The 26,237-nt window shown below is 39.9% G+C and overlaps 1 protein-coding gene across 6 annotated transcripts in view; it reads left to right on the top strand.

Annotated features, from left to right (window-relative positions):
* Positions 1 to 25,164, top strand: part of LOC149588540 (KICSTOR complex protein SZT2-like) — a 29,583-nt gene extending 4,419 nt beyond the window's left edge. For 4 of the 6 annotated variants that reach the window (XM_089862582.1, XM_089862580.1, XM_089862581.1 and 1 more), the window contains exons 5-43: positions 194 to 777; positions 835 to 1,056; positions 1,348 to 1,515; positions 1,602 to 2,015; positions 3,061 to 3,175; positions 3,244 to 3,449; positions 7,896 to 8,093; positions 8,154 to 8,232; positions 8,332 to 8,586; positions 12,969 to 13,296; positions 13,380 to 14,595; positions 14,657 to 14,845; positions 14,912 to 15,083; positions 15,158 to 15,266; positions 15,328 to 15,528; positions 15,593 to 15,782; positions 15,847 to 16,493; positions 16,555 to 16,952; positions 17,018 to 17,381; positions 17,457 to 17,586; positions 17,656 to 17,752; positions 17,831 to 17,963; positions 18,048 to 18,309; positions 18,368 to 18,506; positions 18,572 to 18,850; positions 19,158 to 19,322; positions 19,410 to 19,689; positions 19,765 to 19,965; positions 20,043 to 20,131; positions 20,214 to 20,409; positions 20,476 to 20,784; positions 21,077 to 21,549; positions 22,145 to 22,663; positions 22,727 to 23,242; positions 23,312 to 23,650; positions 23,718 to 24,088; positions 24,160 to 24,580; positions 24,684 to 24,752; positions 24,858 to 25,164. In XM_089862582.1, the coding sequence (XP_089718708.1) occupies positions 194 to 777; positions 835 to 1,056; positions 1,348 to 1,515; positions 1,602 to 2,015; positions 3,061 to 3,175; positions 3,244 to 3,449; positions 7,896 to 8,093; positions 8,154 to 8,232; positions 8,332 to 8,586; positions 12,969 to 13,296; positions 13,380 to 14,595; positions 14,657 to 14,845; positions 14,912 to 15,083; positions 15,158 to 15,266; positions 15,328 to 15,528; positions 15,593 to 15,782; positions 15,847 to 16,493; positions 16,555 to 16,952; positions 17,018 to 17,381; positions 17,457 to 17,586; positions 17,656 to 17,752; positions 17,831 to 17,963; positions 18,048 to 18,309; positions 18,368 to 18,506; positions 18,572 to 18,850; positions 19,158 to 19,322; positions 19,410 to 19,689; positions 19,765 to 19,965; positions 20,043 to 20,131; positions 20,214 to 20,409; positions 20,476 to 20,784; positions 21,077 to 21,549; positions 22,145 to 22,663; positions 22,727 to 23,242; positions 23,312 to 23,650; positions 23,718 to 24,088; positions 24,160 to 24,580; positions 24,684 to 24,752; positions 24,858 to 25,004 (11,190 nt within the window). In that variant the 3' untranslated portion in view covers positions 25,005 to 25,164. The remainder of the gene's footprint in view (positions 1 to 193; positions 778 to 834; positions 1,057 to 1,347; positions 1,516 to 1,601; positions 2,016 to 3,060; positions 3,176 to 3,243; positions 3,450 to 7,895; positions 8,094 to 8,153; positions 8,233 to 8,331; positions 8,587 to 12,968; positions 13,297 to 13,379; positions 14,596 to 14,656; positions 14,846 to 14,911; positions 15,084 to 15,157; positions 15,267 to 15,327; positions 15,529 to 15,592; positions 15,783 to 15,846; positions 16,494 to 16,554; positions 16,953 to 17,017; positions 17,382 to 17,456; positions 17,587 to 17,655; positions 17,753 to 17,830; positions 17,964 to 18,047; positions 18,310 to 18,367; positions 18,507 to 18,571; positions 18,851 to 19,157; positions 19,323 to 19,409; positions 19,690 to 19,764; positions 19,966 to 20,042; positions 20,132 to 20,213; positions 20,410 to 20,475; positions 20,785 to 21,076; positions 21,550 to 22,144; positions 22,664 to 22,726; positions 23,243 to 23,311; positions 23,651 to 23,717; positions 24,089 to 24,159; positions 24,581 to 24,683; positions 24,753 to 24,857) is intronic. The other 2 variants (XM_089862584.1, XM_089862583.1) reach the window with 2 other exon arrangements.
* The last annotated feature ends 1,073 nt before the right edge of the window (positions 25,165 to 26,237 follow it).

Genomic DNA, 26,237 nt, shown 5'->3' with positions numbered 1-26,237 from the left:
GATTATTAGTAAAATTCAGGGAAATTCGTGACGCTTGAATAAGTTTGCCGTGAAGGGGTTGTTCCAACTAAAAAGAACAAATCCCGTAGTTGTTTTTATAAAAAAAAAATTTTTATTAGGGAAAGTTGTATGAACCCTGAAAAAAAAAACAAATATAAAAACTGTTTCCGGTTTATAACTTAAATTATTTTAGGCGCAACCCGACATTTTAACTGGTGGTTTATTTGACGAATTCAAAGAAACTCAACCCCATTCTCATACGCAACAAATAACAATAACGACCCCTGACATCAACACTGTCAATATGCTACGCTACGGAATATTAGCTTTACAATTACTCCCCGAAAACACCAGCGCCGGAATAATAATCGTCACTGACGGCATGTTAACATTACCAAACACCGTCATGTTAGAGTCTCTCCTAACTCAACTCAGAAACAATACCATCGCCTGCTCTTTCATACACTTGGGAAGCACTTACCATCCGTTTTGTTCCTTGGGTTACGTGCCTTACACGGATTTGATGAGATTCATATCCGTCGCCACTTTGGGAGCTTACCTCCCTTTTTTACCGGAACAAAACTACGTCAGGGACTTTACCCTTCCTTACCAACATCACCGGAAAGCCGGTGGTGTCCTCGACCAACAGAATGGCAAAGATGTCAGCAATGAAGTGGTCGAAATGAACGTCTATCATAAAGCTTTCCTCACTTGGAATTTTCAAGGAGGAATTGTCGATAGAGATGACGTACCTCCTTCGAAGAAATGGGTCGTTTCGTACGTTTTCTCTTATTTCCTCTCAAAGACCTGGTCTTATATTTAACTTCTATAAAGGAACCAATACTTTGGAACCAAATTTGATCAGTTAATGGTGAGAAAACGTCAAAAGGAAGGGAATTTACAAGTTTCCTTGTCCAGTGTCCTCTCCTGCCGATTAAGGGAAGGATACACTGTGAAAAAAGTCCGTTTGAAGGGAGATCACGTTGAAATTACGTTAACACTTCCTTGGAAGTTCAACGCCTCAATTGATTACACTCTTTCCGCATTAACCCCAAAGTAATTAAGTGATTAATTAGCCTTATTCCTGATCAGCGCCACCTACCCATAGCGGCGACTTTGAGAACTACTGTAAGCGGCAAGCCAATCAGATGTCGCTAAAATCTGGTGACGTCATTTTTGGTAAAACCCCGAGAGTGCCAGTCAGTGACGTCACCAGATTTTAGCGACATCTGATTGGCTTGCCGCTTACAGTAGTTCTCAAAGTCGCCGCTATGGGTAGGTGGCGCTGATCAGGAATAAGGCTAATTAAAATATAAATATCTTAATCCTAATAAATATTAATTTTAGCGGAGACAGAAAAGATAAGACGAAACAAAAGCACCCGAGTTGTCATTACGAAATTTCTATCGAAGGGACTTACGATTTCTTACACGATGTTACTTGTAGCATGAAAAAGAAAATTGATAGTCCTTATAGAGCCGCCGTTGTTAAACAATTTTGGAGTACCATGAAGAAGTGAGCATCCCTCCCTCCCCCTCTCTGTCCATCTCTGTCTCTGTCTCTGTCTCAGAACATTTTTGTAAAACGGAATAATTTTCTAGTTTGACCGATACGGATCAACTTCTGGTTCATCTGCAATCGTTTGGTCATAATTCGGTCTATTATTTAATGCCCGAAAGTGTTAAAAATCGACTGCCGTTATTTTATTTGACGCCAAACGCGACAAGTCCGTCTTTGTCCTCAAAAACGTTGGCCCATCATCAGTTTGCCAGTTTTTGGAGGCCAATATGCATGCTCGATATCAATATATGGCAAAAATGGATGCATACACATCGAATAGGGATTATTTTAGAGCACGATATGCCTTTGAGTAAAAATATTCATATTCCGAATAGTAGCGGGAGGTATCACATGATTCAGTGCCGGCAAGCCTTAACTTCCCTTAATGCTTTGTTGAGGGATTTTAGTTCCTTTGTTCTGATTGAAAACCATTCTTACATTAAGTTCTTAACCAGGTACATCCAAATTTATCAATTACTTTTACAGGGTGACCTATATTTTTTCCTATATTCTCCTATAATCTCAAGGATAATTCCCCCGTATTTGCCTATAATCTCAAGGATAATTCCCCCGTATTTGCCTATAATTTCAACGATAATTCCCGTGTTCTCCTATAATTTCGAGGATAATTCCCGCCTATTTTCCTATAATTTCAAGGATAATTCCCGCGTATTCTTCTATAATTTCGAGGATAATTCCCGTATTCTCCTATAATTTCAAGGATAATTCCCGTATTCTCCTATAATTTCGAGCGTAATTCCCGTATTCTCCTATAATTTCGAGCGTAATTCCCGTATTCTCCTATAATTTCGAGCGTAATTCCCGTATTCTCCTATAATTTCGAGCGTAATTCCCGTATTCTCCTATAATTTCGAGCGTAATTCCCGTATTCTCCTATAATTTCGAGCGTAATTCCCGTATTCTCCTATAATTTCGAGCGTAATTCCCGTATTCTCCTATAATTTCGAGCGTAATTCCCGTATTCTCCTATAATTTCGAGCGTAATTCCCGTATTCTCCTATAATTTCGAGCGTAATTCCCGTATTCTCCTATAATTTCGAGCGTAATTCCCGTATTCTCCTATAATTTCGAGCGTAATTCCCGTATTCTCCTATAATTTCGAGCGTAATTCCCGTATTCTCCTTTAATTTTGAGCGTAATTCCCGCGTATTCTCCTATAATTTCGAGCGTAATTTCCTATAATTTCAAGGATAATTCCCGCGTATTTTCCTATAATTTCAAGGATAATTACCGCGTATTTTCCTACAATTTCAAGGATAATTACCGCGTATTTTCCTATAATTTCAAGGATAATTACCGCGTATTTTCCTATAATTTCAAGGATAATTACCGCGTATTCTCCTATAATTTCAAGGATAAATTTCCTATATATCCTCTAAAGGAATTAACCACCACTTTCCTTTGGTCACCCTGCGTCTACAGAAATAAAAAAGAAAAACCAGAACATATTAATTAACAAGAAACCCAAATTAATTGTAGTGAACCTGATAAACCTCCTTATTCATTTTACATCATTCGAGTATCTTCCAAAGCACCTTGTATGGTCATCAGACTAGCCTTTCTCGGTGGAATGTCTGGAAAAATTCGAAACGAGGTTATTTTCCTAATTAGTAATTAAGGGAATATTCGGATCATTAAAAATTGTTTTATATCAATTAATAGATTGTTAATGAGCTTAGAACCCAAATTGTAAATTTAAAATTTCCCCGACGTGGAATTGCCAAAGAAGTCCGGGTCATAAGTGAAAGTCATTCGGGAAACCATCGCGTCTTACCCCCTGGACATTCTAAATCTCCCTTGCAACGTGATTGGATGGATGTCAATTGTTGCGTCATTTTAAAGAAGCCTGTTGAGAAAATACTCATTAAGTACGATGGCGGCAACTCTTGCAGGGTTCATACAAACCTGGAAACATCAGGGAAATAAATAGTTGACAAAAACCTCAGGGGAAATTCAGGGAAATTTCGAATTTTTAGTAAAATTCGGGGAAATCAGGGAAATTTGCGTCAAACAGGGGCCGAGTAATTCAGCAAAATGTTCATAAACATCCCCCCCATGGGATTAACATCTGACTATACTTTGGAGGCTCATAACTCTGGTTCTACTAGAGATACGGGGGTGTCCTTTGAGTATGTTATAGTCCTATTTTCCCCCCATCTAACCATACTAAAAACGTACGGCTACGACAAACAGGGGCCGAGTAATTAAGCAAAATGTTCGTGAACATACCCCCCTCCATAGGATTAACATTACACCCAACTTTGGAGGCTCGTAACTCTGGTTCTACTAGAGATACGGGGATGTCCTTTGAGTATGTTATAGTCCTATTTGCCCCCCATCTAACCATACTAAAAACGTACAGCTACGACAAACAGGGGCCGAGTAATTAAGCAAAATGTTCGTGAACATACCCTCCATAGGATTAACATTACACCCAACTTTGGAGGCTCGTAACTCTGGTTCTACTAGAGATACGGGGATGTCCTTTGAGTATGTTATAGTCCTATTTGCCCCCCATCTAACCATACTAAAAACGTACAGCTACGACAAACAGGGGCCGAGTAATTAAGCAAAATGTTCGTGAACATACCCTCCATAGGATTAACATTACACCCAACTTTGGAGGCTCGTAACTCTGGTTCTACTAGAGATACGGGGATGTCCTTTGAGTATGTTATAGTCCTATTTGCCCCCCATCTAACCATACTAAAAACGTACAGCTACGACAAACAGGGGCCGAGTAATTAAGCAAAATGTTCGTGAACATACCCTCCATAGGATTAACATTACACCCAACTTTGGAGGCTCGTAACTCTGGTTCTACTAGAGATACGGGGATGTCCTTTGAGTATGTTATAGTCCTATTTGCCCCCCATCTAACCATACTAAAAACGTACAGCTACGACAAACAGGGGCCGAGTAATTAAGCAAAATGTTCGTGAACATACCCTCCATAGGATTAACATTACACCCAACTTTGGAGGCTCGTAACTCTGGTTCTACTAGAGATACGGGGATGTCCTTTGAGTATGTTATAGTCCTATTTGCCCCCCATCTAACCATACTAAAAACGTACAGCTACGACAAACAGGGGCCGAGTAATTAAGCAAAATGTTCGTGAACATACCCCCCTCCATAGGATTAACATTACACCCAACTTTGGAGGCTCGTAACTCTGGTTCTACTAGAGATACGGGGATGTCCTTTGAGTATGTTATAGTCCTATTTGCCCCCCATCTAACCATACTAAAAACGTACGGCTACGACAAACAGGGGCCGAGTAATTAAGCAAAATGTCCGTAAACATACCCCCCTCCATAGGATTAACATTACACCCAACTTTGGAGGCTCGTAACTCTGGTTCTACTAGAGATACGGGGATGTCCTTAGAGTATGTTATAGTCCTATTTGCCCCCCATCTAACCATACTAAAAACGTACGGCTACGACAAACAGGGGCCGAGTAATTAAGCAAAATGTCCGTAAACATACCCCCCTCCATAGGATTAACATTACACCCAACTTTGGAGGCTCGTAACTCTGGTTCTACTAGAGATACGGGGATGTCCTTTGAGTATGTTATAGTCCTATTTGCCCCCCATCTAACCATACTAAAAACGTACGGCTACGACAAACAGGGGCCGATTAATTAAGCAAAATGTCCGTAAACATACCCTCCATTGGATTAACATTACACTATACTTTGGAGGCTCGTAACTCTGGTTCTACTAGAGATACGGGGATGTCCTTTGAGTATGTTATAGTCCTATTTGCCCCCCATCTAACCATACTAAAAACGTACAGCTACGACAAACAGGGGCCGAGTAATTAAGCAAAATGTTCGTGAACATACCCTCCATAGGATTAACATTACACTAAACTTTGGAGGCTCGTAACTCTGGTTCTACTAGAGATACGGGGATGTCCTTTGAGTATGTTATAGTCCTATTTGCCCCCCATCTAACCATACTAAAAACGTACAGCTACGACAAACAGGGGCCGAGTAATTAAGCAAAATGTTCGTGAACATACCCTCCATAGGATTAACATTACACCCAACTTTGGAGGCTCGTAACTCTGGTTCTACTAGAGATACGGGGATGTCCTTTGAGTATGTTATAGTCCTATTTGCCCCCCATCTAACCATACTAAAAACGTACAGCTACGACAAACAGGGGCCGAGTAATTAAGCAAAATGTTCGTGAACATACCCTCCATAGGATTAACATTACACCCAACTTTGGAGGCTCGTAACTCTGGTTCTACTAGAGATACGGGGATGTCCTTTGAGTATGTTATAGTCCTATTTGCCCCCCATCTAACCATACTAAAAACGTACAGCTACGACAAACAGGGGCCGAGTAATTAAGCAAAATGTTCGTGAACATACCCCCCTCCATAGGATTAACATTACACCCAACTTTGGAGGCTCGTAACTCTGGTTCTACTAGAGATACGGGGATGTCCTTTGAGTATGTTATAGTCCTATTTGCCCCCCATCTAACCATACTAAAAACGTACGGCTACGACAAACAGGGGCCGAGTAATTAAGCAAAATGTCCGTAAACATACCCCCCTCCATAGGATTAACATTACACCCAACTTTGGAGGCTCGTAACTCTGGTTCTACTAGAGATACGGGGATGTCCTTTGAGTATGTTATAGTCCTATTTGCCCCCCATCTAACCATACTAAAAACGTACGGCTACGACAAACAGGGGCCGAGTAATTAAGCAAAATGTCCGTAAACATACCCCCCTCCATAGGATTAACATTACACCCAACTTTGGAGGCTCGTAACTCTGGTTCTACTAGAGATACGGGGATGTCCTTTGAGTATGTTATAGTCCTATTTGCCCCCCATCTAACCATACTAAAAACGTACAGCTACGACAAACAGGGGCCGAGTAATTAAGCAAAATGTTCGTGAACATACCCTCCATAGGATTAACATTACACTAAACTTTGGAGGCTCGTAACTCTGGTTCTACTAGAGATACGGGGATGTCCTTTGAGTATGTTATAGTCCTATTTGCCCCCCATCTAACCATACTAAAAACGTACAGCTACGACAAACAGGGGCCGAGTAATTAAGCAAAATGTTCGTGAACATACCCTCCATAGGATTAACATTACACTAAACTTTGGAGGCTCGTAACTCTGGTTCTACTAGAGATACGGGGATGTCCTTTGAGTATGTTATAGTCCTATTTGCCCCCCATCTAACCATACTAAAAACGTACAGCTACGACAAACAGGGGCCGAGTAATTAAGCAAAATGTTCGTGAACATACCCCCCTCCATAGGATTAACATTACACCAAACTTTGGAGGCTCGTAACTCTGGTTCTACTAGAGATACGGGGATGTCCTTTGAGTATGTTATAGTCCTATTTGCCCCCCATCTAACCATACTAAAAACGTACGGCTACGACAAACAGGGGCCGAGTAATTAAGCAAAATGTCCGTAAACATACCCCCCTCCATAGGATTAACATTACACCCAACTTTGGAGGCTCGTAACTCTGGTTCTACTAGAGATACGGGGATGTCCTTTGAGTATGTTATAGTCCTATTTGCCCCCCATCTAACCATACTAAAAACGTACGGCTACGACAAACAGGGGCCGATTAATTAAGCAAAATGTCCGTAAACATACCCTCCATAGGATTAACATTACACTATACTTTGGAGGCTCGTAACTCTGGTTCTACTAGAGATACGGGGATGTCCTTTGAGTATGTTATAGTCCTATTTGCCCCCCATCTAACCATACTAAAAACGTACAGCTACGACAAACAGGGGCCGAGTAATTAAGCAAAATGTTCGTGAACATACCCTCCATAGGATTAACATTACACTAAACTTTGGGGGCTCGTAACTCTGGTTCTACTAGAGATACGGGGATGTCCTTTGAGTATGTTATAGTCCTATTTCCCCCCCATCTAACCATACTAAAAACGTACAGCTACGACAAACAGGGGCCGAGTAATTAAGCAAAATGTCCGTAAACATACCCTCTATAGGATTAACATTACACTATACTTTGGAGGCTCATAACTCTGGTTATATTAGAGATACGGGGATGTCCTTTTGATTATGTAATAGTCCTATTTGCCCCCCTCCTTCGTTAACATTTGCTCCATAGGATACTCCATATACGGGAAAAAACCTGCATGAAAATTCGGGGAAGTATATGGGAAAAACCTGTAAAGGAAATCTCAGGGAAATTTTTTTTCCTAAAGTTGTATGAACCCTGTCTTCAAATACTTCCGGATTATATCCTTAATTAAATAATAATATTGTCTTTAATTAGATATTGTCGCGTGCCAAACGATTTCCACAGTCCCATTTCTAGTCAAGTGGCAACTGGTAGCGATCCTTTAGCCACTAATATGTTAACGACTTTAAGCAGTTATTTGCATAATCAAAGATGGATTTGGAATATGCAAGCCGCTCCCAATTCACCCCTTCCCATGATTGCCGTCGCTGGAATTTTAAATTCCATAATTAAGTACGATTAATTACGTTTAAAGTTAATTATTGTTAATTAAAACTGTAATTATCAATGTAGACTTCGGTTGCAAGAAGGCTTTCATGTTGCTCATTCTCATTCTGGAATCATTAATTTGGTTTTAGAAATAAATATGGAGGTAATTAATGTAATTAATAGCTAGACGCGATTTATAATTAAAGCGTAATTAATAATTAAATTTAAGCCTATATTATTAATTAATTTTTATTTAATATAGCATCAAGTTGAATCGGAGGAATTGAAAGTTCATCCTTGCGTCGTGCAATACATTATTTTCCCTCCTTTCTCCAGTCTTTTATTAAGAGACAGCGTTTCGGACGATGACGATGGTGATTTTGAATCTGCCGAGGCCGATGGTGAACCCCAAATTATAACCGAATGTTGGATCGAACCCCAAGATGGTAAAATGTCCGGTGGTTTACCCAGATGCGATTTTATGAGAGGATTGACCTTTCAACAAGTGGCCAAATCGGTAAGTCTTTTAATTTTATTATTAAGTAATTAATTGGTGACGGTGTAATTAAGTTTTATAATTAGAATACGATTGACTTAGGAAAGGTAAGTTATTCATTTCGAGAAAGCAAAGTTGTATTATCTTATATGAGGAATGCATACACCTAATAGGAATAATTTTAACTCGAAGTATCTAGGCGGATTTTTTGGGGGGAGGAGCTAGACGAATTTTATCTCGCGAATAATATAGAGGTATTTTAATTCGGGGGGAAGGAGAGTTTTTGAGGCGGAGTTTCGTCACTCCCCGCCCAGGCGCCTTATTGTGCACGAAATTTAGCATAAAAGTTCTTCAGCGGCGCGCATGGAGGGAGGGTGAAAACCGGCTGCGTTTATTGGCAAGCCCAACTGTGACGTTTCTTACCCCCCCCCCCTTCAACTGATAAGGTTCATCTGTGCTTTGAACCTTGCGCGCGCCTATGAACTCGCTTTGCTACCAACAGTTAGAAAGACGCCATTATTATGACGCATGACGGGTAATAAGTTCTCAAGCGCGGTATACGGGAATTACGAGGTTACCGCCCCTTTTCGGAGAGTTGTTCTGCCAAGGCTACAGAGCGCGTTCGACGACAGGCAATGTCAGCCACTAACTAAAGACCATTTGCCCATAGTACCATAGCGGTACCAAACATGGCCGCCCACAAGCGAGGTAGCATGGGAGATCATATGGGGTCACAATTATTCCTATGATCTTGTATGGATGATGGTTTTAAGTCGGGGTGTCGCAATCAACCTGTATGACTAGATTATTTATATAATATTAGTCGTTACGCTGATAAAAAGAATTAGGTAGATAAATCTTATTCTTGGAAATTTCTATAATCTCGTAATGCCCCCACTTCCTTTTAGAAACGAGGGCGCAACCTTAATAGAACCGTTGCACTATTTATTATATTACCGTTGTAGTCATGTTTGTTCGAGATAAAACTTAGTATTTTATTTTTTGTTCGATTGCGTTCATTCTAATCAACCAATCCTACCAACCATCCTTGTTTTCAAAAATGAATGTATAGCGATTAGGGAAAGGGGGAAGTTTAGGATGAATAGAATATTCCATAAATTTCTTGAGAGAGAAGCGCAAACACCATAGTGGTTGGGTTATTTGCCTCGCGCCAAGAAACACCCGCTAGAGGCAACTGGTGCAAGTCGGCTAGCCTCCCCTTCGCGTTTAGTGAACTCCTTCCGGTGTTGCCTCTTGGTTGGCGCCGCTGCACCAGGGAAATAACTTAAGAGAGCGGTCTCCTACCCTCCCCTGTGTGTTGGTTTCTCTTTAAGTAATTAATGGAAGGGTCTATAGGACTTATAAAATCCCTGACTCAGTTGGAGAGTTATGGGTTATAAATTTCAAGTCAAAAATGTAACTTCTATGACATTTTGGCACAAGGGATGCACCCCCTAAAAAAAGTTATGAATATTTGAGAGTTTAAATTAGCATTGTCTTTTGGGTTTCTTAATTAAATTTAGGGGGTCATCATAACTGGGGGGTAATCATAACTGGTTTTGGGTGGTCGTTAGCGCCAAAATGTCATAGAAGTTACATTTTCGACTCAATGGGTCGAAGTCGCCCATGGAACCCATTGTACTTCTACCACGCTTTTTTGGAATCCCTTTATAAAGGTCAAAGCGAAACAATTGGCCCGTTTTAAGAAATGGTATAAGCTTAAAGGGTTCTACTAGTCGCTCGGGCACTGCCTTGCGTCTGGTCAACCTCTTCCTTCTGGAAAAATTCGCCCACTAGGCAATTAAGCGACTCGTGGAACCCTTTTTATTAAATTTAAGGTTTAAATAAGAAAGAATAGTTAATAATAATAATTAAAATAATTAAAAATTAATAATAATTAAAAATTCACAAAAAATTTCAAATTGACAACGTGTAAAACTTCTTGAGAAAATGAAGTGTCAATGAGATAACGAACACCTCATCCATATTTTTCTCATCGAAATTATATGAACCGAACCTTATTATACCAAGAAGTATATCGGTATCTAGAACCCCAATATTTTCTTATCTAATTTTTTTTCATACAAAAATGAATTGACGGTTCTCGATTAAACTTAGCATAATTGTTAAACTTTCCCGCTCCCAATTCTATTTCACCATAAGTTTATAAGATATGTTCCCCATATGTATAACACTTGCAATACTTCGTAATGCTAGAGACTTATATACTGAGAGCTAGTTCGAGAACGACAAGCGAGAATTGATTAACTACACTCGGTTAATTAGTTTTGCAGGACTTCCATCTAGCTCCTATTTTAGTCTGCATTACTAAGGCGTCGCTTTACGAGATTCTATGACCTACGTCACAAGCTCCAGCTTGTATCCAGTAACAAACTTACGGAACATTTCTTATGAACTTATGTATATACCTTGTCCACCGATACACAATCATCTTCCCAGTAAACTTTGAACCCACTTGAGAAATGCCACTTGAAAACTTGGCTAGGTTTTTGGTTGTACATTTCTCTTATCTCTGGTTGCTAACTAAATGGCGGTTATGGACCATACTATGTTTCCATCTAAAGGGAGGTCTACTTCGATTTTGAGTTATTTACTGTTATTATTTTGCCGCGTTTTCGGTATTGTACTCGCTATAAAACCCCCACAAACAAAAATAGTCAAACGAGTCTAGTTGATTTCTTTCAGGGTTGGGCGGGCTACAGATTAGAAATATTACTTGGGAATTCGTACCTTTTTGAATATCTCCGCTTCGTGCGTAACTATAGTTTTGCGTAATCGTTATCAGTCCACCCTCCTCCTTCTTGGCTCCCTGTTTCATCAGGGTCTTACCTTTCACCCCACTGGATAGTGATAACTTCAGTTTTTCTAATAAATAGAGCAGATGCCTCGTTTCCCACGCATTTGCTGGTAACGAGGCGTCGTTAGCTCGACGTTCGTAAATCAGCTCGAAATGATTTTTTTTATAATTGATTAAAATTTTTACCGAGTGACTTACGAAGTTAGTTTTGAGTGCGACTCTCAAAGAGTTGCTTCGCTATTTGAGAAAAAACTGAACGGTGGAATTATAATGAGAAAGGCGAGACCCACCGCGGGTTTGGAACCACGAAGGAGATACGCTTCACAATTTGAGTTGGAAGTGGGGATCCTGACATGTACGTTCGACCTCTATGCCAGATCTAACTCTTCCAGCTCAGACCGTGATGGCCTTTTGATATACGTAACGAGCTAAAGGTATCCCAAAAGTTTCTACCCAAGTACTCGCGAGGAAATTGTGTTTAAAGTAAATCTTGAAATCAACGCCAAGCTGTTACGTTTGACTATTGCATGATTGTCTCCAAAGTGGCACTGGGACAAGTGGAGTAGTGGTCTCTTCACTAAGTATTTTTCAGTGAGATTCAACTCCTCCAACTTATTCCTACCCACTTTTATCTCAACAATTACCCTGACCACTAATTCCGCCATAATTAAATTAACAATTTAAAGAGTTACAATACCGAAAACGCTGTAAAATGTACATGGTATAATTAAATAAAAGTTTGCTTTTCTTTTATTCAATCAATGTGTGCTTAATTTCAGTAGATCTCCCTCAAATTTTAGAGAAATGAAGCCATTCTATTTTCTAAAAATATAGACTTAGGTCTAAGCCTTTAAGTTAGGTTGAAAATTGGATATCGGGGAATTATTTTTAGATTACTTTATTATAGTTCTGGTAAATCTAACGGATGCAGGTATTTAAAGTATTAACCTTATTTTTCACCTGTTGGACTTAATTTTTATAAGACGCTATAAAATGGCGTATCAGGATTTCAAATATATAATTTTTTCCCAGTAAGACTGGGGCCTGACGTCAGATTAGATAATGAAGAAATATATATATAATTTTTATCTTGTTCAAACAATGACTTTTTCTCAAGTGGTTTCGCTCACGTTGGTAACACACGGTTAACCCCCCCCCCCGCCCCAATTTAGTATTATAGTACCTACCCGGTGTTATTCCAAAAAAAAAAGTAATTTTTTGATTGGTTCTAAAGTTTTAGAAAGGTTTTCAAGATTATTATAGTGTTTAACCCTAAAGATTTCAACCCAAGGTGAATTGCTAAAAATTTAATATTGGGTTACTTACGCGAGTCCTAAACCATGGCCACGTTGATAATGGTCTTATCTAAGGAAGTACAAAGTTTAATCATTTCATTCAAGTACTTAAATAAGCTTACAAGTGGCTTCAAACTAATTTTCGTTAAGGAATTACACGCCCCAATTTTTTAGAGCCTACACCAAAATGGCTAATTACCAAAATTAATAATTGTTGTTGTAGTAGGCCTAGTACGTTTTTCGAAAAACTATAAGTGAAGTGAGGCATATTTTTGTTTTTAATCCTACAGTTCCTGAACACGGATATAACATGCGTGTCATCTCTGGTAACTTTTCACCACTTGGCATTAATGTGCGCGAACGAAAAGGTGCAATCGCCTTACGTGCCATGTGGTATTCCACCCGTTACTCCGGTTACGACACCGGTGATATCGGATTTACACTCTTTTCACATGTCAGCGGCTAGATCGACCCCCGATTTTAATTTGTCCCAAGCTTCCTTACAGTCCCATCATACTGTTGAAGAGAAAACTTCAAATTTGTCCTTTCCATTTGATCTGATGGCTCTCTTACCTTTTTGCCAACAAGCGGAACTCATCTTTTCCACTTATATTCAAGGTTGGGATAACTTAGGGCTAGTTGCTAACATTTCCACTTGGAATAGCGAATTCAATGGAGGGTTTTCTATGGTTGTTGTTTAGATTTGATTCCAATGGGGTACGACATAGACGGGCGAGATAATCAAGATGTCCCAAATACAGTTTTATACTCTCATTTAATTGAAATGTTAAAACAAGCCCATCATCGAGAAGTACATTTATCCGACCACGATAACGCGTCCTTCCCCCATCACGTCCTGGAAAGAGATAGACCATCCAAAGTGTACCGAGTACCATTCCCGGCTAGTGACATATCTCGCGACGCTTTTAGGGATTTTGCCTCCGAATATCAGGGCTCCAGCGACGCTTCCAAGTTGAAATCGTCACCGGGAAAGTCTCAAGATCATTTACATTCACCGGACATTAAGAAAGGAAATAGCCTTAAGATTGAGGTCAAGGACGTTTTTTTCGATCCCCTTCCTAAGTGGAAATGCTACGTCAAGGCTCTGACCGAGAACCACTTATTGGTCACCTTGTTACCGGCGTCTTACCAAGACTTGAGGTTACTTATATTGGGGTCCGCCGCTAGCTCGGATATGCCCAACTACTTGGGAACTTTACCGTACAAGGCGGTACGAGTTGTGAAAAGAGAGAATGACGCGGAAAACGCCCATTTGGCGGATGAATCTCATCAAACATCGGGGGGTGAAGGACGAGGTGAATTTTCCGGTTCATTTTTCGGAGGGACAGACTCGGTCGATGGGCTAGCGCAATCCTCCAAAGTGAAAATTGAACCTTCGTTATATTCCGAGGTAGTCGCCTCTTCCCCTCAACCAAGGGAGGCGGTAAAACTCTTGGGTAGTCCTACCAAAACGCCAGCCTCTTTCGAAAGTTCGTTTAAAATATCTGAACCTTCCATCAACGTCGACGATGTTAATATTGAAAGGCCGCCTCCGGAACTCTACCCACCTAGAAACGCCAATCAAATTTATGGCTCTCTGACGCTTCCGATTTATTGCTATCACTGCTCGTTGAATAATATCAACACGCAAATCATCTTTAAAGAGGACGCCAAAAGGCTGAAAGACTTGTACCACGACTTTTCCTATAAAATGGACGAGGTTAATTACTTGGGTGAGGACACCGTCACCCGTAAGAGCAGCAGCGTTAGCCACGAAGGCTCCAAACAAGCCACACCCGAACCTAATTCCAAATCGGAGAGTGATTGGGATGGTAATACGACTCATCAACAGTTGAAAGAAGTTTCCAAAGTGATAGAGAATATTTACTCCAAAAGTTTTGTCCAAGGAGTTTTTAAGTAGGCTTTTGTCGCCAACGCCAGTAGAATTGGTGTCTCTAAAGGTGGTTTAACCCTTTAGGTGTTTACAACAAGGATATCGAGTAGATAGTCAAGACATTGAAGCGGCCGTTGATAGCATTTGCGTCGAATCTATCTTAGAAATTGATATCAGTCCTTTTCTGCAAGTTATCTGCGGACATGTTAGGGATTTTCATTTGAGGACAACATTCGAGCAACAACATCCTTCTCAGGATAAGGCAGATGACGCGTAGGTTGACGGGAACCCGCCATATTGGAGTTTTAATTCAATTTCCACACTTCATTATTATTTTAGGAAAAAAATTCAGAAATATTTTCCATTAGAAGTTTTGCAACGTTTTCTTCCATGCGAACAGTTAAAGCAATTGCATAATTCCATAAAAGAACAGTTTTCAGAGTCGATCCAACAGTACTTTAAACCAATTAGTACACATCCTGATTACGCCTTTTTCTGTCCTCCTGAAGATGTAAATATTGTTTTTGTATTGTCTGACGTCAGTCAGGCAGGTTTATAATTTAAAATCTTACATCTTTACGTAAGTTTGATGAAAATGATGAGGGAGATGATAAGTTTGCGATGGAAGAGAAAGAAGTTAATGAAGAAGAAAATAATCAACTTTTAGATGATATCGAGTTCACGTCCGAAGCTGGTATCGAATAGTGTTATACTTTCAATGGCGGAACGTTTCTCATTCAGTATGTCTATTTTAGACACTAAGGAATCTGAAAATGACGTCAACTCGCCTCCCAATGATTCCCAGCATCATTTTAATAGTGACCACGAAGAAGATAACGAATCCGTTATTGAAAATGAAAGGCCAATCGCCCCGTTATTCGTCCACTTGACTTGCACGCTCAAATACAAAAATAACGTGGGCAGTTGTTCCTTAATGTCATTACCTACGTGCCTAAGTATGTTGTAATAAAGAAACTAATCTCGGAAAGTATTTAAATTAGCAATTACTTAAAATTGTAGGCGAGGTTATCAGTTGTTTGGAAGGAGAACAGCGCGAAGTCGATTTAACCAATCTTCAAATAACCTTGGATTTCATCTGTCTCACTTTAGACTCGGAAAATGAGAGATCCATTAATTTTGCCGAATCTAGTTTGAGAACTTTGTCTTACTGTAGCTCGGCTTCGCCAATTTTAGAAGCCGAAACGTCCAAGTGAGTTAATTAAGTTACTTCATTGTCTAACGCGGACGTCCAACTTCATTCGTCCTTCTTTTAGCTACACCGAACATTCCAGCGACTATTTAAAAGACTTGCCCTCGAGGCAATACGATTCTGTTCAGACTTGCGTCAAAAAAGTCAAATGGCTCCTTCAAGACGAAATTGCGGCTGCGGCCCTTCAAAATTACCCCTTAAAAGAAACCACGATTGAGATGGTGGTTGAACACGTGACCCAATCGATAGGGATTGAATGTTGTTGTTTGGAGGAAGTCCCGTTGAAGTTTGTCTTTGGCGTTGATAAAAGTTTGGAAAAGTTTAAGGAGGCCTTCGATAAGTGTTGGACGTCGCTTCCGGGATACCACTTAGAGAAGGAAAACGAATACCACTATTTAGTTCGCAACGAAGACGTGGAACTTCAACCCGTTACTCAGCAACAACAGAATAAAGCCGAGAACGAATACAATTCTTTAGATACCAGGAAAACACCCGTGGATCAGCGTAGAAGTCCTTATGTTGCCGGTGACGACCCGGAACTCGTGGAAATTAACAAAAGGAGCTTGTCCATGATTCCATCCGTCTTTGACTCCAATATTTTAACGGGACCAACCGCGACTTCGCAATACTCGGAACTGAGAGCCAGTTCCAGCAGCTTCTTCAGCGAACGAAAATCATTTTCAAAAGAATTAAGCAAAATTCCCGAATGTCGTAAGTATTAAGGTCCAATTCCTTTAAAGGACAACGGAAATTGACCATTGGAGGGTTTTAGTAACTACCAATGATGAAGAAGAGGACGACGAATCAAATCGTAAGAGAGGTAGGTCCAAACCAACTAGGAAAACATCGGCTAGATCTTCCAGGGAACGCTCGCTACCCTCGAACGAAACCAGTACCTTCGTCGATAAACCGGCTAGTTTCACCGATAGTAACTTGAAAGACGACGTTATATTGGTCAAACCGTTAGCCACAAAAGGAAGGTTGTCCATCACACCCGAATCTCCCAGTACCATTAAAAGAATGGAGATACCCGTGGACAATTCCAACTTTGTCAAAGTGAAAAAAAATGAACTAACCGAGAGTTCGGAGGCCACGGATTCAAGGGATTTCGTCAGCAGTCAAACTGTGTCCGAATGTAGTTCAACTACTATGATGGCCCGAACACCGGATGTAATGACTTCTGAACCGTTTTACGTCCTTAGGAAGGTAATTAACAACTTTATCGTGTTGTTTAGCCTCAAGTTGAGAGTTCGGTGGAAGACACTCAGAATAGTACCGAAATGACCACGACTTCCGATGAAAAACAAAGCGAAGGTTCGACTGTCGCCACCAATTCCAGTAAGGGCGACTCGACGGTGGCTTCAACTTCAAGTAGGCCAGTTAGTAAAACTTCAACACCTGGATTAGAATACGTAATTCTTTCCGAGCCCAGAGAAGGCGCCGAGAGTTTAGAAGTTGCCAAAATACAAGAACAGGCGCAGGAATTGGGAAAGGAAGTCTCGTCACCCAGTCGGAAGATGATTTTGGGAAGGACAGACTCTTGTAGTTCAACACCGTTTATGTATAGCGATGCCGGGCGCGTTAGTAATACCGAAGATGGTACGTACGCATGCGCTTATTTAATTCAAGGTAAGTTTGATTTGATTTGATTTGGTCGGCTGCTGGTTTCTTTAGGATATGAGGGAGATTCTAGCGATTCCGGAAGTGAATTAGGATGGTTAAATGTTAGGCGATCCCTGCTTCCAAAGTTTTGGTTGATTATGAAAATTCATCAGGATAAAGTTTCGGTTTATTTTCATATTAGGTATGTAATTGTATCCTTCTTTACAATTACATACCTAATATGAATTGCATGAACCATGTCTTCTCGTAGGCATAGAAAAAATCCTGATGAGGAGCTTAGAAATGCCAAAGAATTATTCCAGAAAGCCATCAAAACTATTAAGAATCTGCTTAAAGTGATTAATCAGGTTAGACGCGGATTTAATTAATTTAACCCCCCCCCCTCCCGGATGTCGTCGTGAAAGTAATTGTCTCGTATATCGTAGACAATGTTGCTTCAAGACCTCCATCAAAGCTTTAAGTGTCATCAGTTACTTGTACCGGAAGCTAGCGAAGATATTTGGAAGAGTGATGATGGTGGTAGAGGCGTCGCTTCTTCCAGACTACACTCTATTGATAGTAATTAAGCTACTTTAATTTTAAAGTATCTTGGGGTTAATTACGCGATAAATTAAGTCATCCATCTTTCGTCATCATCTTCAGTTGATCCCGAGGATATGTACAATAATCACAATTCCGATGAAAATTACTTGGAAGCCGAAATGAAGTTTAAACCCGGTGCCTTCGATTGTCCCATTGTCTGGACGACACACTTTCATTTTCATCCACGATTAAGTTCGGGACCTGGTCGGACAATGTCCAGGGGTGTACAAGCGCTTAGATCCGCCTTGAATACGCTTTCAGTCACTAATAGGAAAAATATGTTCGCCTACAAGCAACCAAATGGATCCGTCTTCTATTTAAGGTAATTAACTAATTATTAAAATGAGTTTGTAGTTGGCCAATCATCATTCGTAATTAAGACTTCACGAAACGACTTGCAACGGACATCGAACGTCCAAAAACGAGGAAGATTTTACTCTGGGTGGTGGTTCCAGAAGTTCCTCGGTTCATAGTTTGCAACAGAAGAAAACCGCCCTTGACGCTGAAGAAGAATTTGCCGTAAGTTAAATAGTTTCGGAATTCCGTTTGTTGTTTTAGCTCCCGATGTCCTTTCCATCTTTTAGCTGACCGAATTTCGGCCAAGGGTCAATTCGGCCCTATCAGATAAGGATCAAAACGCGTCTCACGATTCGGTCTCGATCAGTTCGCGAGTTTCTTCCAATCGTAAATCGAATCAGCAATGCATCGCTCTTAATTTCCACGGAATCGTCGAGGTTGATGGTAAAATTAAAGAGGAGTTAGTGAAGATGTTACAGAACCAGTTGGATGAAGCCGTTTTGGAGTCCATCACCGTTATGATGGCCAGGAATGCCAAGTCAAAGTTAACCCCCGAAGATGTTCAGGTAGGGTACCATTCCGAATAACTAATTAGCCTTATTCCTGATCAGCGCCACCTACCCATAGCGGTGACTTTGAGAACTACTGTAAGCGGCAAGCCAATCAGATGTCGCTAAAATCTGGTGACGTCACTGACTGGCACTCTCGGGTCTTACCAAAAATGACGTCACCAGATTTTAGCGACATCTGATTGGCTTGCCGCTTACAGTAGTTCTCAAAGTCGCCGCTATGGGTAGATGGCGCTGATCAGGAATAAGGCTAATTGACCCTTGACCCATGAGAGGATAGTAATCTAACCCTATTTAAATTTAGTTCATTCAAAAACCGGGGAAAGAACCCACTTTCGTATTACACTTCACGATTAACAGTAATACTCTAAAACTCTTGGGTCCCTTGGTTTATTACTTGCGTCAAAACTTACTTAGCTTTTTGCATAATCCTAATTACACCGACAGTAAAATGGAGAATCATTTTCAGGTATTTAAATTAACGGCGCCATTAATTGTTTATAGTTAAATTTAAACCCAATTAAATTAAATTATAAATTACGTAATTGTATGGTAGCCATATAATGGAGAGTCCAGTATGGACATGGACGGGGCCTTAAACTTCTCCGATGAAGATGTCTTCCTTTATTCTATCCAACAACAATTTGGAATGTCCGGCAATAAGGGAATCGCCTGCATTATCTTATCCTTAGTCGATGGTCAAGGGCGACCCGTTAAACACATTTCAAGCCCGATACCAATGCCAAACGCCTACACGGACACTTTATTGAGTCACGATTACGAGGAATTGACTGGGACGTCGCTGTTTCAACTTAATCCCTCCAAAAAATCCCCAGGTATGTTAAGTCACTTTTATTTGCGTAGTTTCGATAGGACTTGTCGCTAATTACCACCAACTTTCTACAATCAAGGACCCATTGCGTTAATAAGATTCCAGATATGGTGCGTGGGTAAGATTCAACAGGAATCATTAACGGGGAAATTAGGGGCCGCTATGCGTCACGCTCTTTGGGATCTCTTAATGGAGTATCGGTTATTGACGTCACCTTTAGCCGAACCAATTGAAGGGGATAATTGCGGAAGTGTTAGCGAACCATCAACACCGATAAAACGTAAGTAATCCTCTAGAAAAAAGGCCTATTAATCCTTTTATTTGAAATCTTCTAAACTGCATGGTCTTTGTACTTAGGAAGGAGACGAAGTGGAAGGGTTTTAACTGAACAAGTCAAGGAATATTCCCCGACTTTGTCACCCACGGATAGTTTATATTTCTTTAAGGTAAGAATTTGCGTTTGTCTGATCGTAGATATGCCATTGACCATTGTGGGAGTTGATTAATTTTTTTTTAATTATTAATTAGCAGTACGCTGGCACCATGAACGTTGACACGCCCTCGAGTATAACCGGAAGTTTAAGTTCAAATAAAATCGGGGCGTTAAGTTCCATGTTACAACCGGAACCGAGGAACGTCGTCTATGACGCGGGCGAGAAGGGAAGATTAACGGAGGTATTTAGTACAACCATGAGGGATTTCTTGGAGTTTGGCAAAACTATCGGTAAGTTAATTAATTTCGACTTAACTACTTAATTACTAATTGCTAAGCCTATTTCTTCTTCTTCAGGCGTTCCAACTGTTGTCTCAAGTAGTTACAACTTAAAGAGTCACCATCAAATTCCGATTCTTCTCCACCAATTTCAACTGCAACTTCAAGAGTTATCCAATGACGTTGTCTCTAAGGTTTTCTTAAAACACGGTATGGATTACTTGCCCTATAACGCGCAATTAAGCGCCTTGACAACTGGAGTTAGGCCCGAAAAACTCCCCGGTAAGTCACAGGACTTTATTGTCATCGGACGCAATTTGAATCTTTGGAGAGCCTTTATGGGGAATCCGGAACATACTTCTTATTTGGGGACACCTCTACTCAAACGTAAGTAGTTTAATTCTTGTAATTAGCCTTATTCCTGATCAGCGCCATCTACCCATAGCGGTGACTTTGAGAACTACTGTAAGCGGCAAGCCAATCAGATGTCGCTAAAATCTGGTGACGTCATTTTTGGTAAGACCCGAGAGTGCCAGTCAGTGACGTCACCAGATTTTAGCGACATCTGATTGGCTTGCCACTTACAGTAGTTCTCAAAGTCGCCGCTATGGGTAGGTGGCGCTGATCAGGAATAAGCTACGCTAATTAAGGTCAAGGGTTATGGTTTTGGCACCAACAGAACAAAAACACTACCAGAAGTACCAGCCTTACATACCAGGAACCGAAACGTCTGGTGGTATGACGACGTCACTTAATAGAACCGCCAACGCGACTCCGACTTCGTGTTTGGGTAGTCCAACTTCGGTTCCGGTATCAACTCCGATATCCATTGGTCCATTCGCTTCCAGTTTTAACCCTTATCAGTTGAATAGCGCCACCAATTCCACGGAGTCCTTGGGTTATTCTTACGCGCCATTCATTCCTCGTCAGCGTTTACTCCTTATCATCTTGGAAGGCAACACAATCTCCTTGTACCTTTATAATTGGTTGACCGAGGTGTCCAACGCCATTTCAAAGTTACTGACCAAGTTGGTGGAATGGATTAATCAAAGAAGTTTGGCCGTAACTAGCGTCGTCTGTCAAAAATTGGGCATCTTTCATAACCAACCACTCTTCAGGAAGATGAATAAAGTTACCAAAGAGAAAAACGTGGTAAGTTTTAAGTTTTGTCTCTCTTCCATTGATTGGGTTAATTGGTTTCCGGTCCCTTATAATTAATTTTAAATTAATTAATTAAGAGTTACGTCTCTCTTCCATTGAGTTAATTGGTTTCTGGTCCCTTGTTATAATTAATTTTAAATTAATTAATTAAGAGTTACGTATCTCTTCCATTGGGTTAATTGGTTTCCGGTCCCTTGTTATAATTAATTTTAAATTAATAAATTAAGAGTTACGTCTCTCTTCCATTGGGTTGGTTTCCGGTCCCTTATAATTAATTTTAAATTAATTAATTAAGAGTTACGTCTCTCTTCCATTGGGTTAATTGGTTTCCGGTCCCTTATAATTAATTTTAAATTAATTAATTAAGAGTTACGTCTCTCTTCCATTGGGTTGGTTTCCGGTCCCTTATAATTAATTTTAAATTAATTAATTAAGAGTTACGTCTCTCTTCCATTAGGTTAATTGGTTTCCGGTCCCTTGTTATAATTAATTTTAAATTAATTAATTAAGAGTTACGTCTCTCTTCCATTGGGTTAATTGGTTTCCGGTCCCTTATAATTAATTTTAAATTAATTAATTAATTAAGAGTTACGCCGGTGTGGCTCCACCCAATCATATCATGGCCAAGCATCTCGAAGTTTTATTAGGAAACCCCTCACCTCCCAATCAAAACCCTTCCGGAGATCAACAACAAGTCGCCCCCGTTAGGAAATCAAACACCTTTTCCACCGGAGTTATTTTAGAGCCCACAATTCGCGACCGAAAACCTCACCTACCAGTACAATGTTCCGAGTATCGAAACGTTGAGGATTTGGCCCTCAGATTCCATCTACAAATTAAGGACATTCAAAATACCTTTGATCGAAGAGTGATGGAAGATTTGCATCGTGTTTGGAAGTCCCGCGATCCTCACGTCAATATACCTTATTTGGACAAAGTCATGCATTCCGTCAAGTCTTTAGCCAGATTGTCCCATTTTTGTTTGACCCCCATATTGTTTAGCCCCAATTGGAGATGGAAAGTCGCCCCAGTTCGGGATCATACTTTAGAACCGGTTCAAAATAAAATGGAACCGAGAGAGAGTAATCCCTTTCCTACATCCACGGTAAGTCTTTTGTTTCCTTCTGTCCTCCGCGTGTCCAGTTTTTGAATTTCATAACGCTTACAGCAGCGTTCGAGGCATAGTAGCGGCTCCAGCGTCAAAAGTTCAGTAGATACGTCATCGAGTAACAACTCTTTAGCTAGTAGTTTTAGTAGCTTTGGTAGGATGAGGAAAATTAGCGGGAACGTCAATCCTTTATTGGCCTCGGTCATGCAGAAACCGAGGAAAAGTCAAACGGACGAAAAATGTCACTTTGAAATCTGCAAGACTTATATTAACGAGTACATTGAGTTCTTGCAAACATTGGGCTTTGTCGCCATTCAAACCGGGGCTCAAAGTCACAGAAAGACTGGACAAGGAAGGGATATAAGCGATGTTAGAAAGGCTAGTCACGATTTTGGCAAAAGGTTCAGGTCCAGTAATATCAAGGACCTTGTCCTGCCAGTTTTCTTGATTAAAAATTTGCTCGGGGGTTTACTCATTTTTGAGCTTGGCTTCTGCGATCCGTACGCGTACGCGCACTTATATTCTTTGGAGAGTAAGCGTCTCTTGTCCAACGCCTCACCAACTCAGCGATCTCAGGTAAGTTAATCATTTAGTCTTGTCGGGGAACTCGCGTCATTAAGGTCATGCTTAATTAAAAATGCGCAGTTTACGACCGTCTTCTTGGACCAATTGGACAAGATCAAAATTACGATGCATTTGCATTCGTTCACCTACAACTTCCACTTGCGTACCATTTTTGCTTACATTTCCGGGCAACAATTGTTATTCCGGCAAGGATACCATATATCCTCGTTTCTCAATGACTTTATTAAGTACTATCAAAAGAGTCCCAATTTTGCCCGAAATTTTATCGCCAGCGGAACATTGGTTATCGATAACACTCGCGTGGAAGGTTCCCAATTATACAATTACATAATCAGTCATAATGAACATTACGGAATGACTGTTGTTAGAATGGAACCGATTTTCAAGGGTTCCGACATGGTAAGGAATGTTGGTCAATCTCCGATTACATTTTGGGGGGTTTCGGCTTATCTACTTGTCTTTTAAGGACACTGATTTTGCGTTAGTGGAACTATCATCCTACAAATGTTCCTACAAAGACGCGAATGATATAAATAACGTTGGTAACTTTGACGTTGGCCTCTTGGTCACCTACGATAAGGAAGCCAATACCCAACAGTCGCGGAATAACCACGTTCTCGTCTTGAAGTTTTATATTCTTCTAACGAGTCAACGCGATTTGTACCCGAAGTTAGTGTTAGGTTCCACCTTAGGTACCTTTCAACCAGTTCGATTCGGTTCCCGGAACTCGAGATCGAGGAAAAACAGTAGCAACGTTGCCCCTAATCAGAACGAATTAACCTCGTCAACCGAAAGGGACAACAAGGATTCGGCCACCGTCAATCCAGATGACGTTAGGTAAAAGAATTAGACTTTTCAGTTGTACTGATGATAGTGGAGGTAAGTAAGTGGTGGTATCTCCTTCGCAGTCGTAAAGTGGCCGTTCCTTTGACCATGTGCGACGAAGAGGTGGAGTATCTAGGATATTTCAGTACTGACGAAACGTTGATGCTGAACATACTGAAGGACAGAATGAAAACGACGAGGAAACATTTAGAAGCCATTGTCGGCAGAGCGGGGGTTCATTGTTGCAGAGATTCCCTTTGGAGTAGTCTCTTTCCCCGACTCAGCGAATCGAAGGATTTGATCGTCACTCCGATGACTTACGCGCAATTTAAGGAACTCTTAAGTTTGGCCACTAGCGTTCCCATCAACGAGGTGGATCAGAATCTGACGCCATTTTTGAACATGCACTACCATTGGTATCAAAATCTGTCCAAACTGGTGCTCAACAAATACAGCAATACTAGTCGTATCTTTAGCTCTCCTGATGGAAATACTCAACACTTGGTAATTGAATGTCCTTCCTTCCTTGACCATATGTCCTTTTGATAATTATTTAATCCCCAACCCAAAATCGCGGTAAAAATAATTAAGATTTTAATTCATTTAGGTTCTAACTGACATTAAGTGTCCCGATGCGTTTATTAAATTAACGATGGATCAACAGAGTAATCACGCTGTAAGGAATTATCTTCTCCCTCTTCTTCATTAGCGGATATTTAATTAATTATGCTAATGAGATTGGGCTTGTTTCTGTCCCCGCTTTACCTTTGTTTTTCTCTAGGAAATTAGTTTAGTATTTCGGGAACCTTTATTCAATCAGGACCACAGTCCCGAAAAGCCAAATTTGCGTATTTTGGCTTTGCAATCTTTGGTTGAAGACTTTGTCAATCATTGTTGCTTCCATTTATGGAGCGGATTACTCGGTTAATCTTAACTTAAACTTAAAAAAACATAGTTTCTATTTTTAAAAATATTATAGCATTGTTTATACGAAGAACTATAAGGATTAAGGAACCGTTCGATAGTCGCTGTGATACAAATGCTGACTGTCAAATTATATCCTAATAAATAAGAATTTTTCCAACAAATCGTAATCGTAGTACTTACAAGGTATGGTTTGGTTTTAGGGTGACGCGCGACCTCGACAAAATGGCCGGCGTCTTTACAGAGAAAGAAAGGAGTGGACAACAAATGCCTTATTGGAATATGGTAAGGTAAGGTAGGGTTAACTGAAGAAATGGTTAGGGATCGTTCATATAGGTGCTCCACTGACCGGTAAGTAATTGTGTTCGAGTTGATCATGGCGTTGAAGAATTCAAGTAGGTCCTAACCATTTTATTTTTATTTGCTATGACTAAAGCCCCGGTAACGCCCCCAATTTTCGATGTCTTTAGAAGTTCTACCGTAGTTTGGTTATTTTTAAATAGAAGAAAATAATTTGAAGTTAGGTTATTATTAACCAGAAATAAATAATTTGAAGTTAGGTTATTTTTAAATAGAAGTAAATAATTTGAAGTTAGGCTATTTTTAAATAGAAGTAAATAATTTGAAGTTAGGCTATTTTTAAATAGAAGAAAATAATTTGAAGTTAGGTTATTATTAACCAGAAATAAATAATTTGAAGTTAGGTTATTTTTAAATAGAAGTAAATAATTTGAAGTTAGGCTATTTTTAAATAGAAGAAAATAATTTGAAGTTAGGTTATTTTTGAATAGAAGTAAATAATTTGAAGTTAGGCTATTTTTAAATAGAAGAAAATAATTTGAAGTTAGGTTATTATTAACCAGAAATAAATAATTTGAAGTTATGTTATTTTTGACCAGAAATAAATAATTTGAAGTTAGGTTATTTTTGACCAGAATTAAATTATTTATATTTTAAAAAGTTATTTATTTCAATTAATTTTAATTGACGCTATTGCACTGCACTGATTACGTAATATTGCCACGCTCAGTGCTGTCCCTCAATAATAATAATAATGTTGTAGGGAGGGTAAGAAAATGTCTCCATTAAATTGTCACGCTAGCTAAACAAAACCAAAGTTTCGCCCCGGTAACTCTTTCCACGCGTTAAGTTACTAAGTACCAACTTTAGTCAGTCTTGATGGGTCAGGTTCAAAAGAAAAGTAATAAAAATTTATCATAATCAAAAAAACATCACT

This window comes from Phalangium opilio, unplaced genomic scaffold (assembly GCF_054372755.1).
Source record: "Phalangium opilio isolate 3A_F unplaced genomic scaffold, DU_Popi_V2 ptg000540l_1, whole genome shotgun sequence".
Classification (NCBI taxonomy): Eukaryota; Metazoa; Arthropoda; class Arachnida; order Opiliones; family Phalangiidae; genus Phalangium; species Phalangium opilio.
The sequence above is the reverse complement of the archived record's forward strand: the minus strand, read 5'-3'. Positions and strand labels throughout refer to the sequence as shown.